This window comes from Nicotiana sylvestris, chromosome 1 (genome assembly GCF_000393655.2).
Source record: "Nicotiana sylvestris chromosome 1, ASM39365v2, whole genome shotgun sequence".
NCBI classification, from domain to species: domain Eukaryota; kingdom Viridiplantae; phylum Streptophyta; class Magnoliopsida; order Solanales; family Solanaceae; genus Nicotiana; species Nicotiana sylvestris.
In genome coordinates, this window is record NC_091057.1 from 79,186,045 (window position 1) to 79,204,679 (window position 18,635).

Here is an 18,635-nt window from a genome sequence, read left to right on the forward strand (position 1 = left end):
CCTCAATAGGTCTCAACCGAATAAGCACATAGGCTAAACATGATTTCTAATATGCATCGCAACTTAGTTACTCTAACAAGTAGGAATTTCACAAAATAAAACAAGACTGGATAGCAATAAGGGTATTTATCCCTGTGAAATGTGTTCTTATTTACTATGGTGCACCCCCACACGCCCGTCACCTAGCATATGCGTCACCCCAACACAATACAAATAACACATTTCACAGGGATAAATACCCTTATTTTCAATTTTGGAAGTGTTATTTACCTCGAACAAGCAAAATTCATTACCGAGCAAGGCAAACAATACTCTAGAAATGCCATCTCGCGCGTATCAACCTCCGAATGGCTCGAGACTAGCCAAAAGCAACTCAAATACATCAAATAGTGCCTAAGGAAATAATCTCAAATGATAAAGGCCGAATCTTTACACATTTACTCAAAGTCAACCAAAAAGTCAAACTCAGGCTCGTACCTCGGAACCTGACAAAACTTACAAAATCCGACAACCCATTCAATTACGAGTCCAACCATACTAATTTCACTCAAAATTTATGCCGAATCAATGTTTAAAACTAAAAAATTCACTTTATAAAAGTTTAGACAAAACCCTCAATTTCTCTTTAAAATTCATAATCCAAATAACAATATCAAAGAGAGACTCATGAAATATAATCAAAACCGAGTAGAAAACACTTACCCCAGTCCATGTGATGAAAATCACCTCCAAAATCACCCAAATCCGAGCTCCCCAACTCAAAAATGTGAGTATAATAGCCAAGTCCTCGATATATATAGCTTCTGCCCAGGAATTACCGCATATGCGGTCATACTGTCGCACAACCTCCGCTTCTGCGGTATCAATTACGCTTATGCGAGTATCACTGATCCCAGATAGAATTTCATCTGCGGATAATAGTTCGCGTCTGCGCGTCCGCAGATGCGGCAAAACCATCACACCTGCACACTCGCCCATGTTCCACTGAATCGCAAATGCGAACTCCTTAGTGCATCTGCTCTACCGTTTCTGCGGTCAAATTCCGCATTTGTGGACTCTATTCCTAGGCCACAAGTTCCGCTTCTGCAACTCCTTTTCCACTTCTGCGGCTCCGCACCTTCGCTCATAGCTTCGCAGGTGCAATCACACCAGAACCCCTACCAAACCACCATAGCCAAAATAATCTGAAATGATTCGAAACTCATCTGAGCTCCTCGGGACCCCGTTCGAATATACCAACAAGTTTCAAAACATAACACAGACCTACTCGAAGCCTCAAATCACACATAAAAATATCAAAATGACGAATCACACCTCAAATCAAAGTTTAAGAACTTTTGAACTTTCAACTTCCAAAACTAGTGTCGAACCTCATCAAATCAACTCGGAATGACTTCAAATTTTGCACACAAGTCCCAAATGACATAATGAAGCTATTCCAATTCTCGGGACAACAATCCAAACCCGATGTCATCAAGGTCAACTCCTGGTCAAACTTATGAACATTCCAAACCTTCAAATTGCCAACTTTCGCCAATTAACGCCAAAACCTTCAAGAAATTTCTAAATGCAAATCCGGGTATACATCCAAGTCCAAAATCACTATCCGGACCTAGCGGAACCATCAAAACTCTAATCCGAGGTCAAATACTCAAAAGTTAAACTTGATCAACTCTTCCAACTTAAAGCTTCCTAGTTGGGAATCATTTTTCGAAATCAATCCCGAATCAACTTAAAACCAAAAGCGATGATTCACACAAGTCATAATACATCATATGAAGCTACTCAAGACTTCAAACCGCTGAACGAAATTCAAATGCTCAAAACGACCGGCAGGGTCATTACATACCTTGATAAAAAATATTAGAATTTTTTTACGAAACGTATACCTATACGTCGATAGTCTGATACTGGTAAACTTCTTTATGTAATTTGGAATTGTTTCGTTGAATGCACAAGGAAACAATAATCCTAACATAGAAAATTCGCACGTACTGTAAACGTAAAGCTACGCATTACTAAAATATTCTTTGGATAAGTAAAACAACTATTGGTTTTGGTACAAAACGTAGATAACCAATATAACGTTTGGTTTTCAACAGTAAACTCGGGTATTATTGGTACAAGTATAATTTGTATGAGAACCTGTATATTACTCAGGATAAAATGAAGAATAAAAATATATTCATTAACAATATACAATTGAATAAGTGTGTCTTAAAGATATAAATACCCTTAAAATCAGTAATGATTGCACAACGATTTATGTATTATTTTTGACAATCATCATATAATAAATTTTATATTTTATTTATTCACGTAACAATTTTTTACCTTGTTAAACACTGCATAATAACGTGAACCAAATGGCCCATTTTAGTGTATATAACTTAAGCACTTGTTTTTTAGCTGACATGACTGCTGAACGGAAAAGTTACAAGACCAAATGAATCCACATTATCCCGTCGTTTAACCAAGTTTTCGAATTTTTTTGTTAGTATTTACCATGATTCCCATGAAATGATACTTCAGTCAGTCAGTGGAACAGCTTTTTCTTCTTTTTTGGGCATTTCAACAACGGCATCATGAACTTGTTATAATTCTCAAAGTAACTGTGACTATTAGCCTTCTTTTTTTCAGATAAATAGAGTTAATCAGTTGAAGGAATTAGCATTGATAGGTAATAGTACTGAACTTTACTACTATTTCGTTCTTTGTTTCTGAATTTTATTGAAAAAACAAATTAACGAAGGGAAGATTATATGTAGAAAATGAATTTTAATTTTCAGAAATCACACAGAATGTGTTTCGGGATAGAATGAAAATCTAAGTACTTCAATTTTCCGAAAACTAATATAAATATATTCTCCAAAATAATTAACTAATTCAAAACATTCCACTTTTTCTGGTAGTTCATCTCTAAAATTTTACCACATTCAATTCTGAGTGTGATCATATTAGCAATATTTTGGCGATAATGGGATGCACGTAAAGGATTGAAATATCCCAAAAAATAATTTAGGCAAAGGAAAAAAAATTCAACAAAGGCTATATAGAAAAAATTTATCAAATTAGAGAGAGAACGGAGTAGGAGATTTTTTTTTTCATTCACTTATAAACCCTTGAATCTTTCTAGAACTTCCTCTCAACATATGTAGCAATACCCCTATTTATAATACTACAAACCACATTTGACTAGAATTTAGAAAACTATTCCTACATGATTTTGAGTGCAAATTCTAATTAGCCATAAATTAAAAAAACTAACAAATACCAAATCCAAGACAATTTAGGAATACTAATTAGTCTTGATTTAATTTTCAACAGTCTCCCTTAAACCAAGATATTCGAACTTGAACATACCATGAGTAACCAAATCTTGTAGAAGTCAAATACCTTAGGCTCTCCACTAATTTTCTAAAATACGTTGCATCAACAAAATAACGAGTGCAATCCTTAGTCAACTTCAATTTCTCTTCAATATTGGTCATACTTGAGTTGGCTTTAACCATGGTAAATCGCTTCAAAATATTATCAACATATTTTTCTTTTACTTTGAAATTATCTACTTCTCCAGTTGCCTTGTGGTTGGTCTTATACAACCATTCAATTCCAATTGGCTATCGTGTATGTAAAGCCCCGGAAGTTTCTAATATGATTGAGCCTAATTCAAGCTTAAGAGATAATAGTGAGACCTCAAAGTACGTACGGACCCATACGAGGGTAGCAACGTCAGTGGGATACTTGAGTATAAAGTTCGTAAGGGTAGAAAGTCCCTAGGATGAGTGGCTAAATGCATGACTTGGAGGGTTTAACAAATAAAAGGGGAAGAGAATTCGTGTAGCCAAGCGTAGCTAGAGTGCGCAGCTACGCTGACATGCATAGATAAAACCATGAAGAAGAGAAGAGGAGAAGGAGAAGCTTCAGCTGTATAGCTTGTGTCCGTAACTAAGGTGCGTAGTTACGCAACCATGCGCAGCTGAAACTGTTGATACCCAATTTTTTCTCTATGTATTTTTCACATACAAAATACTTTCAAAATAAAATATGTACGCATATATAAGCAGGCCCAAGTGTTTTAGTATTTTTCCCAATTTTTAAAAGATTTTTAAAACCAATTTATTGTCCATTTTAGCAGTACAAAATCAATAATTACTCCCAAAATCATCAATTTTGGTGAATAATTTATTTTATTCCCATATTTATACCAAAATATAGTTAAGGTAATTTTTATATATTTTTACAAATTTATTTGGTATTTTTAAAGCTAAATTGCATATAATTGCAATTCTAGCCTACTTTAAGATTTAATAGCTTTTTTTAATTATAAAATTGGTTCCAAAATTTTTAAATAAATATTTATTATTATTAAATGATCCATTACTCTTAATTTACTTTCAAAACCATTTTACTATTTTTTATAAAATAAAAAGGGAAAAACTGGCTATTTAAAACCTGGCCCATTTTTATTTCAATCATAGCCAAATTGACCCCCATAATTGACCCAATTTTGAAACCCAATTAGACCGGCCCAATTCTAATCTAACCCGACCCCCGACCCAACCAATTAACCCGCATGGCCCTTTCTTTCAATCCAGGTCGTTGATCATTTAGATCAACGGCCACGATTACCCCTTACCTTTTTTAATTCACTAACCCTACTCTAATCCCCTAATTTCCATCTCTCAGCCGCCTTTGAATACTCTCCCTCTCTCAAACTCTCTCGAAGGTTCCTAAAACCCTAGCCTCTCACCCCCCTTCAACCGCAATCTCACCGGAACCCATGGCTTCACAGGCAATGGATGGCCTGTACTCACCCTCCTCCACCACTAAACCCTGGGTGTTCGAAGTTTTGAGGTCCGACCTCGATGGTGTCCTTTCATATCTCTACAGATCCAAGGTTCTATGGCCTCTCCGGCCTGGCTCCGGTGTATTCAAGCATCAGAAGCCTATTTCTGACCTTTCCGATTCAAGATCGAACCTTCTTCCAAGCCTTTCTCATTTCTAAGATTTCTCTGAAACCCTAAGCTGTTCGAGGTTTTTATCTGGTTGTTTTCTTATATCTATGCTATGTCTTTGCTCTACTTGAATTCTTAAACGTTTTCCCTAATTTTCTTTCAAAAATTACTCTCTTCGATTTAGGATCTCTGAAAAGGTTTTAAAATGTTTTCTGAATCCTCTTCTCCTTCTCTTTGTGTGAATCTGTCTATGCTATGTTTTTATGTTCTCTTTTCTACCTCGCATGTCCTTCTCCTGTGTTCTTATGTTTGTCTTATTTTGCATGTCCTTCTATTGTGCTCCGCTCTTTCTTCTACTGGTTTCTATATCATGCTTTCACATGTTTATCTTATGTGTTCGTTTACCCCTATATTCCTCTACTGTATTTTCTACTAAGCTTTTAGGTCCTTAGTTGCCTTCTTCTGGATTTTGTTTGAGTTCTTTGTTAAACATGTTTCCTCTACTGTTCTCTTAAGTGCTATACTATCTCGTTTCTCTTCTGAAACTTGTTTAAGTTCCAAGCTTTCTTAAAACGTGTTCTTTATGCTTCAAATCAGTTCTTCGTTCTATTTGCCTTGAACCTGCTATTTTATCTATTTGTTTTCATATGAGTCCCTGAAAGAGACCTCTAAGCCTGTTTCAGTTATTTGTCTTCTCTTCTTTGTATCTGACTCGAGTAAAAACCCTGGGATTTGGGGTTTTTTTGGCGAGTTTGATCTTGTGTTTTGGACTAGGGTTCTATTTGGGACCCTGTACACTCTCAAACTCATTCTGAGTCTATGTACTGGATTTGAGCCTCTTTGTTATGACCATGAACTCTTCTATACTAGGCTTTTTCGCATGATAGTTCTTTCTTGTTCGATATGTCTATATGCTTTATATATGAGGAATTTTGCCTTCAAAAGGTTTTGTCAACTTGTGATTGATTCGGAATTCCTCTTAATAAGGTTTGATTGATTGTTACTGATTTTCCTTAAGTAAAACCCTTTCCTCATTTTTCCTAACTTGGTTCATTCGAACAAAGTCTGCAATTTTGATTTTATTGGTTGTTGAGTGATCGCCTTTCCTTATTTGCACAAACCATGTACCACTGGACTTTTGTCTTAAATAACTTCTGTGTATTTACCCTTCTTGTGCTACTTATGAAAAGATTTTGATCAAACTCTTTCCTTAATTATCTTGCCCGTTTGAAATCAGAATCCCTTAATTGAAGGGAGACCTTATGTGATTGATTTCGAAATTATTTTCTTACCTTTTCTTACTTGCTTTCTGCACTATAAAGGGCACGACCCTTCTGCACTTTTACACACTTCCAATTCAATACTCTTTAAGACCTTGAGTTCAATACTCTGACACACTTATTGAACACTTTCAATTTCAACACTCCTACATTCTCATTTCAACACTCTACTCTCTTCTGAAATCTTCTGCCTGTGTGTTTGAAATTTGGCTTTACTACTGCTCTTCTCTTCTTATTTCTCAGAAACTGGTATGTTCTAATTTAACTTTCAGCTTCATCCCTATGTGTTTGCTTTACAGTTTCAACAATCTTGTCTACTTTGATGTTTATGTTCTGTATTGAATATGCTGTCTCTTTGCATCTGTTGCTGTGTGAATTCCCCATACCCTTATTCCTTTCTATGTATTTGAGTTAAAGTTCAAAGCATGACAACATCCAAATTGTTGCTCATGTCTGGACTTGATCCTTTAATGGATCCTAACTCCCAAATAATGTGGCTATCAGGCTAGTTAGGGTATGCCAGCACTTCCAATTGCTGGGTATGACCACCAGCTTGTCTTGGCTTTCCCCAAAATTCCCTTTATGCACTTACACTCTCTCTTAGATTCTAAGTTCTGCCCCCTCCTATGAGCCTTGTTTTGGGACCTTGAGCTCCCTCTAAACTTGGACATTTGAGTGATGGCCTTTCCACACTGCACTATAATCCAATTCTGCAATATATTTGGGTGTAAGCACTGCCCGAAGTCCACTTGAGACTCTTAGGGAACTCTGACACATCCCGAATAGGAGAAAGGCTTTGGAATTTGATCTTTGTAGTTGGTTTACTTCATGCTTCAGACAGAAGTTTGAATCAGGCTCTCCTTGGTTGGGATTTTTAGCTTTCTGATGTAATTTTATTTTACTTTTCTTTATTCATTCTGGGCTGTAATAATTTGTAATAACTTATGGGGTTTCAGTGAAAAGGGGAGGGTTACTCATGTATGCATAAGGGTATATATCATGTTCATAGGTATTTACTACTGCAATCATGTCCTGTTTTCACTTCTGCATTTTTCATATAAAAATCATGTTTACAAGTCCTGCCCTTCTACGTTTTTCAAATAGAAACCATGCCTACAGGTTCTACATTTCATACGTAGATACCATGTCTATTGCCTCTGCATTTCATACATAGATACCATGTCTATAGCTTCTACATTTCATACATAGAGACCATGTCTATAGGTTTCTGCGTTTCTGCCTATCACATAGAGAACATGTCTATAGAGTTTCCTGAATTCTACATATGCATCTATCACTAGGCAAACACATTTATAGGCTTAAATAATAAAAATCAGTGTTTTAAACACCATGCCTATAGGATTTCTGTATTTTCGTAAAGGTTAAACTCAATAACACTTAGAAAGCATGTATATAAGAGTAACCAACTGATCTGAATCGTTTACAAGTCTAAAATTAGTAGTAACGTTACTCAATGTCTGCAGAACTTATGTTTTCTATGATCAACAAGCCTTCTTCTTGTAAAAATCAGTACACTTCTGCATTATTAGATGTAATGCCTGTATATTTCACTTAGGCAAGCTATAAGGTAAAATTAGCTAATTGAATCAGACTCTGTTAATTCCAACCAGCAGGCAGGTCTGATTCCGGTTTCTTATCTGAAATGTGTAATAGACCAGTCTGCCTCTTTAACGTTTAAGTTTAATTCAGACCATAATCAGTATCTGCAAGACATGCTAAACAATCTGTCTTTAAGTGAGGAGGCCCATCTGAGCCTTTTAAATTGTTACGTGTTTCCCATAATCTGCCTTATGTGTTTTTGTTTGTCGCTTTAGAATTTTATCCTTTTAAACCGCACAAAAACTACATTTCCCTTCCCTTTAGGACTAGTAGTCCCAAATGCCTCTGGGACTGATAGGATTGGGGCGGGTACTAGCATGCAATAAGTAACGAAACCATTCCGCATTTAAATACCTCAACGAGGTGGGAAAGGGTAGATATGGATAGGATGACCGGTGCGCTAATACCACGTGTAACCCTTCTACTGAGGAGTGATTACCGGGTATTGCATTGATGTGATCCATATTATTTATAAACCTAGGACCCCACTTCCCTTTACTTGTTTATTTTATCACTTTCAAAATTTCAAATTCCTTTTTGTCAAATTTCAACTTCCTTGTCTCTTCAAAATTTAACTTATTTGCAATCACAATGTGACAACCCCTCATATTTGAAATCCTTAATTACTTATTTATTGCTTGTACTTAAGTCACAATTGTAGCATGGCTGGGAACCACAATAGTGGATCTTGAGGGGTTCTTAACACCTTCCCCTCGAGATAATTTCTAGCCCTTACCCAAACTCTGGTTTTTCTAAACAAATTTTTCCCAGTGTCCTAATGCACATAATCATTAGGTGGCGACACTTCAAATCAAAAAACCCAATTCCCAAAAGGGAACGAGTTGTCCTCCCAAAATTCATAAACCCGATTTCGCGAGAAAAAGGGGCGCGACAGCGTGGCGACTCTGCCGGGGATATTTTTTTAAGGATTTTACCATTTCATTCTATTTGTGACTTTATGCTTCCTTGAATGTCTTTAATGCCTTTAAGTATTTATTTTTCTCTCCTACTTCGAAAACTGACTTGGTTCTTCGTTTCTTCTCTTTATTTCTCTTAATGCTTTCTTTACCGCTTTCCTTTAATACTTTTGTAATTTTGAGCAATTATTGTAATTATTACCTTATGAATGTGCAAATACATGACAATTTGTTTAATTATTGTAACTGCATATTCAATATCATATTCCACTCGTGCCAAATAAAATACCATAGAAACGCTTATAATGAGTGGTTGCGCCCTTCCGATATTATTACCCCCAAAATTTGGCAAAGGTGTATTTGCGGTAAAACCAGTCGATCAACGGTGTAGTCGATGGTTCCTTGCCTTTCCCTCTTGATTTGTCCGCTCAAGGGTACCAGTCTAATACCCCATAGAAACCCTACTTTGTTTAATTGTGCATGCATCACTATCAAAACCTAGCCGAGTCAGTTATGTTGTCCACATAATGACTCTTTAAGATAGCCTTGTCCAAAGTCCACTAGGTTTCCTTGGAATCCAAACGAACATTACCACGTTCTGCGCATTTATTTAGAGAACTAAATGCTGCTTATGCCAATTATTGATAGTTAAATAGTCGAGTCCGGCGGGGGTAAGGGCCTAACTTTTTGTCTTAAACATGAGGCACGAGGTCCCCAACTTCGGTATGGTTAGCACACCCTCACTCTTGCTAGACTGGTGGAGGAGTCTTCCATCAAATGACCAAATCAACGAGTGGAAAGAGAGGGCCCCCAAAGCTAGCGAAAAGTTAGAATATCTGGAATACAGTCTGCTGGAATTGGAAGGGAAAGTGAGGAAGAGAGTTACCGACTGCCAGAATGCTGAAGGAAACAAAGGAGAACACATGGCAAAGACATTTCTATTGGCGAACCTACGCGAGCTGGAGGATTTGATTAACGAGAGCATTCAACTTGAGGAAGGTCCTTCTGGGACCAAATATATAGGAGTTTTCTTTTACTTTATGAAATGTATAAGGCCAATGGCCACTAGTGACATTTTATTCCTTGTTATTTAGTGTCGTTTTGGGATACGTCTGCTTTTTATCAATAAAATGAGGCATTTAGCATTCTAAGTTCTCCAAATCAATTTGTCGTTAGGCCTACCTCGGGCACAACGAGGCTCCAAAATTAGGTCACAGTTTATATTCTCGCACTATGTGTTTAAATATCGCAACATCTTTTCCTTATAATCCGCACTAACTTGCTACCTTTTTATTTTTACTTTTGTTTTATTCTCCTCCCCAAAGGTTAGTTCGTGCACTTTGGCATCGTCATCATACTCCACAAGATCCAAGGGCCCTCCACCCACTCCTCCTCCTAGTCCCGTCAGAAATAGGAACAAGGAAAAATGGAAGATTTAAGCAACATCAGAAAGGAAAACTCGGTTGAACGGGTAGAAATCACTCAGGGTACTCATGTATCCAAAGAAGGTGCATCCCAACTCGAGCAGAAACTGCTGAAATTTCAGGAGGAACTTGATCATGTCCGGAATTTGGCAAGCTTGTCGTTTTCCCTCACCACCCCAGATGTCATCTTTCCTAACACTCAAAACCCCACACCTCCACAAAACATCCCAAAACCACAAAACCATCCCGCTCCCCATCACCACTGTAACACTTGCCACACTTCCAATAACACCCCACTACTCATCCCTGAAACACTGAACTCCGCAAATGATCATCTCCACACTCACCATAACACCCCCATCTATGTGGAAACCATACCACACTCCATTCTACCCGTATCAGGCACACCTGAGTCCGATGACAAAGACTCCCTTATCAGGAACCTGGCCGCAGAACTCAAGAAGTTGACTAGCCAAGTTTAGGGTGTTGAAGGAAGCAAGGGAATCGATGGATTGAACTACGAAGACCTCTGCATACAACCAGATATCGAACTGCTCGAGGGGTACAAACCTCCTAAATTCGAAATGTTTGATGGTACAGGGGATCTCAGAGTCCATTTAAGGACATACTGCGACAAGCTGGTTGGAGTAGGGAAGGATGAAAAGATTTCCATGAAGCTTTTTATGAAAAGTCTGAAAGGAGATGCTTTGTCTTGGTACATTAGCCAAGACCCGAAGAAGTGGTCGAATTGGGTAAGTATGGCGTCCGATTTCATGGACAGGTTCAGGTTCAACACGGAGAATGCACCAGATATGTTCTACATCCAGAACCTAAAGAAGAAACCCACAGAAACTTTCTGCGAGTATGCCAATCGTTGGAGATCAGAGGCTGCTAAGGTCAGACCGGCTTTAGAAGAAGAACAAATGAACAGGTTTTTCGTCCAAGCTCAAGACCGACAGTACTACGAAAGGTTGATGCTGATTGAAAGCCAAAAATGTTTCGACATCATCAAGCTGGGGGAGAGGATTGAGGAAGGTATCAAAAGTGGCATGTTCACAAACCTTGAAGCTTTGCAGGCTACCAATAAGGCTCTACAGTCTGGTGGCACGTCCAAGAAAAGAGACGTGAGTGCCGTGATGGTTGCACAGAGAACAAAATCCCCAATAAAATACCGAACCTACCCAATACCTCCACTCACATATCAACCTACCCCAAATTACCAAGCACCCTCGCCCTCTTACCAAGCTCCACCACCTACTTACCAATCACCTCCACCACCCACATATTAACCTACTTCACCCAGATACTCCCAACCCGCACACGTCTACCAAGTCTACAACACCCAACAAGCCCACTATCAATCACCTCCCCCTTGCCAAAAATTTCCTAGACCCTGACCAAATTTCGACCGCAGACTTCCCAAACATTATACCACCATTGCCGAACCAATTGACCAGTTGTATGAAAGGCTCAAAGCTGCTGGTTATGTCACCCCTATCCCTGCCATAACCTCCCAAACCCCTCCGATGGGTCAATACAAAAAAAAACTTATGCATACCATTCCGTCATGAAAGGCATACCATTGAAGGATAAGATCCAAGCTTTGATTGACAACAAGATCATCGTGGCAAAAGAGCCTGCCCTGAACGTTCGCATCAACCCTCTACCAGACGACAAGGGTGGAGGCATTCACATGATTGAGACAGAGGATGATTGGGACCCCAAAGGATTGATCGAATTAATCGCAGAGGGTGACGTGCCAAAGACATCAATAGTCACCCTTAACCCGATTGTGGTCCAGATTCAGCCTCCTGGGGACACCAAGGTGAATATGTCTGTACCACTTGAGTTTGAAGCACCACCCCCTGCAAAGACGCCAATACCAATTGAGGTTGAGTTTGGGTCCCCAAAGGCACCTGTACCATTTGAGGTTGTTGTATTACCTTCCAAAGCAAGGGTTCCCATTCCGGTAGCAATGACAGCCATAACACCGTTCCATAAAAAAGCCATACCATGGGATTACACAGCCGAGGCAAGAAGGAAAGGGAAAACCAAGTTCGGAGAAGCAGTTGCAGCACAGGGTATGATAAGGACCGGTAGGGTTTATACTCCAGAACACTTGGCTGAGTCGAGTAAGCAGGCATTTGGACAGCCGGCCATCACTGAAGCTGGGCCCGACGACCTCTGGAGGAAGATACAGGCCAAAAAGTATTCAGTCATTGATCAGTTGAACAAAATGCCAGCCCAGATCTCTATCTTAGCTCTGTTACAAAGCTCTGACGCACATAAGAATGCCTTATTGAAGGTGCTGAGTGAGGCGTATGTACCAAGCAACATCACCGGAGGAGAAATGGCAAATATGGTGGGACAGGTATTGGAGAGTCACAAAATCACTTTTCATGAAGATGAGTTGCCACCAGAAGGGCTGAGCCACAACAAGGTGTTGCACATCACCGTGCAATGCGAGGATTATTTTATCACCAGGGTCCTGATCGATAGAGGGTCCAACCTCAATATTTGTCCGCTGGTAACACTCAGAACATTAGGGAAAGGGCTGCATGAGATCAAAGACGGGGCTATTAACGTCAAAGCCTTCGATGGTTCCCAAAGGTCCACTATTAGGGAAATTAGCCTGTGTTTACAGATGGGGCCTACTTGGTTTGATGTCGACTTTCAAGTAATAGACGTGCCGGCATCTTACAACTTGCTCTTGGGATGACCATAGATTCATGCCACTAGAGCTGTAGCATCAAACCTACATCAGGAAGTGAAATTTGAGTGGAATCACCAAGAGGTGATCATCCACGGCGATGGTAGCAATCCCATATACAGTCGCCAGACCATCCCAGCGAGCGGAGGAAGAAGGAAGATAAGCGAAGAAACCTATCACCACATCGAGCGAGTCAACACCGTTGACAAGGATAAATGGTGGGACACCAAAATCGAAAGCATATTGAACTAGTGCGGATATGAGCCAGGCAAAGGACTTGGCAAGAACCTATAAGGGATCGCTAAGCCTGTCAAGCTGAAGAAACATGGTACCACCTTCGGTCTGGGATACGAGTACACCTGGAAAGAGTTCAATGAATGGTCGCCACCATGGCGCGAGCCTTATTATCCACTAGAGCACTCGATACCTCACTTGGAGCAGATTTTCCAGCCAGCTAATGTTATATATGGGTCAAAAGAAGAGGAAGCACTGGCAACGATGAGGGATTTGTTTTTGGAAGAGGATGACATGGATTGTTGTGTCATTTTCGAGGAGGAGGGGGAGGAAGGCCCTTCCATACAAGCCGTGAGCCGAGGAGCGCACCTCAACAATTGGTCCATCAGAACCACCAGAGCCCGAAAAGCCTCGGGGTAGCAAGGCTGAACAAGCATCATGCACTATTTTTCATTTTTACTAGTTGACTTTCCTTTTGCCTTTTAATTTCGCAATAAGATCTTCAATGTTCAAAACAGTTATGGAATTTTTCAAAGCATTTCGATTTTCTTATGAATCTTACTCTTATTACTTTCTCTCATTTACTTTATTTACAATATTACTATTACTTATCTTGATGAACCAACGACTGTGACATGTAACGAGACAATGCGACAAACGGACTCAGGGGAAGATGATATACCAGAAGAGGTTGTTAAAGAGGTTGAGGATTTTGAGAACAGACCTAAGTCCAACCTGGATGAGACCAATATTGTTAAACTGGGAGATGCAGAAAATGTCAAAGAAACTCAGATCAGCGTGCATTTGTCACCGGCAGAAAAGGAAGAATACATAGAATTTCTGAAATAATATAAGGACATATTCGCCTGGTCGTATGATGACATGACTGGTTTGAGTACATCTATTGTGGCGCACAAGCTGCCAACTGATCCGACATGCCCATCGGTAAAGCAGAAGCTCAGGAAGTTCAAGCCTGGCATGAGTTTGAAAATCAAGGAAGAAGTCACCAAGCAAGTCAAAGCTAAGGTTCTCAGAGTAGTAGAGTATCTAACATGGTTAGCCAACATCATGCCAGTGCCAACGAAGGACGACAAGGTTAGAGTCTGTGTGGACTACTGAGACCTCAACTGGGCCAGTCCCAAAGACGGCTTCCCTTTGCCAAACATACACATTCTAATTGACAACTGCGCCAAGCACGAGCTGCAGTCGTTTGTTGATTGTTTTGCTGGGTATCATCATATCTGGATGGATGAAGAAGATGTTGAGAAAACGGCCTTCATTAAGCCGTGAGGAATGTATTGTTACAATATGATGCCGTTTGGGTTAAAGAATGCTAGGGCCACCTACATGAGGACCATGACTACCATTTTCCATGATATGATACACAAGGAGATCGAGGTATATGTAGATGATGTCATCATCAAGTCCAAGAAAGCAACTAATCACATGGAAGATTTGAGGAAGTTCTTCAATAGACTAAGAAGGTACAATTTGAAGCTGAATCCCGCAAAATGTGCATTCGGGGTTCCTGCTGGAAAACTACTTGGGTTCATTGTGAGTCGCCGAGGAATAGAACTGTATCCGTCAAAGGTCAAAGCCATTCAAGAGTTGCCACCACCAAAGAACAAGAAGGACGTAATGAGTTTCTTGGGAAGACTCAACTACATCAGCTGGTTCATAGCTCAATCTACTGTCATCTGTGAGCCAATCTTTAAGATGTTGAAGAAGGACGCCGCTGCCAAATGGACTGATGATTGTCAAAAATCCTTCGACAGAATCAAGGAGTACCTGTCCACACCGCCAGTCTTGGTCCCGCCCAAGCCGGGAAGACCTATATTGCTACCTTGCATTATTGGATGGAGCATTCAGTTGTGTTCTGGGACAACATGATAAAACAGGAAGGAAGGAGCAAGCCATCTATTATCTCAACAAGAAGTTCACCCAATACGAGGCCCGGTATTCTCTGTTAGAACGCACCTGTTGTGTTCTGACTTGGATAGCTCAAAAGTAAATGCACTATTTATGTGCCTATACTACGTATCTCATATCTAGGATGGATCTGTTGAAGTACATCTTTCAGAAGTCCATGCCCACTGGCAAGCTATCCAAGTGTAAAATCCTACTGAGTGAATTTGACATTGTCTACGTGACTCAAAAAGCGATCAAGGGACAGGCTTTGGCAGATCATCTTGCCGAGAATCCCGTGGACGGAGAATATGAATCCTTAAAGACGTATTTTCCTGACGAGGAGGTATCCTTCATAGGAGAAGACATTGCAGAATCCTATGATGGTTGGAGAATGTTTTTTGACGGAGCCGCAAATTTCAAAGGAGTTGGCATATGAGCAGTTCTAGTATCAGAAACCGGTCAGCATTATCCGGTATCCGCCAAACTCAGGTTCTCGTGCACCAACAACATGGCCGAGTACGAAGCCTATATCTTGGGACTCAAGATGGCCATTGACATGAACATCCACGAGTTGCTAGTAATCGGGGATTCAGACTTGCTTATACATCAGGTTCGAGAAGAATGGGCAACCAAGAACTCCAAGATACTCCTTTATCTGTATCATGTACAGGAGTTGAGAAAGAGATTCACAAAGATAGAATTCCAGCATGTTCCCAGAGTCCAGAATGAGTTTGCTGATGCATTGGCTACCCTGTCCTCTATGATACAACATCCAGATAAGAACTTCATTGATCTTATTCCGGTGAAGATTCATGATCAACCAGCCTACTGTGCTCATGTTGAGGAAGAAGCGGACGGAAAACCTTGGTTTCATGATATCAAGGAATACCTGGCAAAAGGAGAATACCCAAAGCTTGCCAACACCACTCAGAAGTACACACTTCGGAGGTTATCTAACAATTTCTTCCACAACGGAGGAATCCTGTATAGGAGGACTCCTGATTTGGGATTATTAAGGTGTGTCGACGCAAGGGAAGCATCCAGACTACTAGAGGAAATCCATGCTGGGACCTGCGGTCTACATATGAACGGTTTTGTCTTAGCCAAGAAGATACTCCGAGCTGGTTATTTTTGGATGACTATGGAAACGGACTGCATCCAGTATGTCTGAAAGTGCCATCGATGTCAGATACATGCAAACATGATAAAGGTGCCCACAAATGAGCTTAATGCAACAAGTTTTCCATAGCCATCGCCGCTTGTGGAATGGATGTCATCGTACCTATCGAGCCCACTGCATCAAACGGGCAAAAGTTCATTCTAGTGACAATTGATTATTTCACCAAATGGGTTGAAGCAACATCATACAAAGCAGTAACTAAGAAAGTTGTGGCAGACTTTGTCCGTGACCGCATCATTTGTCAATTCGGGATCCCAAAATCAATCATTACTGATAATGGTTCCAATCTCAACAGTGACTTGATGAAGGCCATCTGTTAAACCTTCATGATCAAACACAAGAATTCTACAACTTACAGACCTCAAATGAACGGAGTCGTAGAAGCTGCCAATAAGAATATCAAGAAGATACTAAGGAAAATGATAAAGAAGCACAAGCAGTGGCACGAGAAGCCCTCATTTGCTTTATTGGGATACCGCACCACAGTGCGCACATCAACTGGGGCAACTCCCTACATGTTGGTATATGGTACAGAAGCAGTCATACCCGCTGAGGTAGAAATTCCTTCCTTATGGATCATACAGGAAGCAGAGATCGTCGATGCAGAATGGGTGAAGAGTCTTTACGAGCAACTAGCTCTTATAGACGGAAAGAGAATGAATGCAGTTTGCCACGGTCAGCTCTATCAGAACAGAATCTCCATAGCCTTCAACAAAAGAGTCAAGCCGAGACAATTCGCACCGGGGCAGCTGGTGTTAAAGAAAAAATTTCCGCATCAAGAGGAAGCCAAAGGGAAATTCTCTCCCAACTGGCAGGGTCCGTACATGGTTCATCGGGTTCTGACATGAGGAGCCCTCATACTTGCAGAAATGGACGAAGAAGTTTGGCCAAAGCCAATCAATTCAGACGTAGTCAAGCGATACTATGTGTAACCTTTATGCTTCCTTTTATGATGTAATTTGAACTATGCCTGACCTGATTCCCGCTTAAGAGGGGATACATAGGCAGCCCTATGGGTTCGGTCACAATTCAATAAAATTTCCATTTTCCTCGCCATTGGAAACTGGGGAAGAATTTTGAAGAGGACCCTCAAAATTCCGAAGTCGATTCCTGCCATTTACCATTAACAGCCGTCAGGAGCAGCAGCCCGGTAAACTGGGGCAGAATTTTGAGGAGGACCCTCAAAATTCCAGAGCAAGCAAAGTTGTAATGTTTTGAACCACATTGCGGTCGTCGGTTCATCTAAAGAAAATTATTCTTAATTATGCACTTATATTATGCTTTTACTAAATCATGCATATCTATTACCAAATATTGCTTTGTTACGCTACCCCAACGATATGCACAATATCACTGAAACAGAGCCGAGCAGGTCAAGCAAAGTCAGCAGGTATACGAACTAACCTTTCCCCTTTACAAAACTCACAATTTTTCTTTGGATGCAGGCACCTGAGTTGGAAAATCATCGAATATACTATAGACTCATACTGATCAGGAATACAACTCTCAGAACCGTCACCTACACACAGTTGCTATACGCACACAATATCCTCAGCAGCCACAATATCGAAATCAGATATCAGCTAAGAAAACTCTACTGCCACCTGCCTTTTATTTCTTGCATAAGGCTACCATTCTGCCTTCCGAGACTAAGCACTGTCTCCATCTGCATTTTTTGCATTGCATAAGGCTACCATTCTGCCTTCCGAGACTAAGCTCTGTCTCCATCTGCATTCTTTGCAGTGCATAAGGCTACCATTCTGCCTTCCGAGGTTAAGCTCTACCTCCATCTGCATTTCGCCTGCATTGCATGAGGCTACCATTCTACCTTCCGAGGTTAGGCTCTACCTCCATCTGTATTTCGCCGCATTGCATAAGGCTACCATTCTGCCTTCCGAGACTAAGCTCTGTCTCCATCTGCATTCTGCGCATTGCATAAGGCTAGCATTCTGCCTTCCGAGGTTAAGCTCTACCTCCATCTGCATTTCGCTGCATCGCATAAGGCTACCATTCTGCCTTTCGAGACTAAGCCCTGTCTCCACCTGCATAGCTGAAATATCGCCACTTTATTTATGTCTTGCATGGATGAAAGATCGCCACCTTCATCAAGAACTTGCACGGCTGAAATATCACCGTTTTTATTTTTCTTACATGGCTGAAATATCGTCACTTTCTATCTTGCATCAGCTGAAATACCGCCACCTCGTTTACATTTTTTGCATGGCTGAAATATCTCTACTTTCTATTTACACTTGCATCGGCTGAAATACCACCACCGCATTTACATTTTTGCATTGGCTGAAAGATTGCCTCCTTCTGCATCTCATGGGCTGAAAGATCGCCAAATTGTCCGAAGGCATCATTGTTCGGAGGCATCATTCTCATAGCCCAAGAACGCCATGCC

At 40.4% G+C, this 18,635-nt stretch overlaps 1 protein-coding gene across 1 annotated transcript; it reads left to right on the top strand.

Annotated features, from left to right (window-relative positions):
- The first annotated feature begins 15,595 nt into the window (after positions 1-15,595).
- On the top strand, positions 15,596-16,222 carry LOC138871805 (uncharacterized). The gene has a single exon (XM_070149710.1). It carries the CDS (start codon positions 15,596-15,598, stop codon positions 16,220-16,222), a length of 627 nt encoding a protein of 208 aa, XP_070005811.1.
- The last annotated feature ends 2,413 nt before the right edge of the window (positions 16,223-18,635 follow it).

What these genes read in the sequence shown, in the direction of transcription:
- LOC138871805 (XM_070149710.1), top strand. Translation starts at nt 15,596, where the DNA reads ATGGCCATTGACATGAACATCCACGAGTTGCTAGTAATCGGGGATTCA.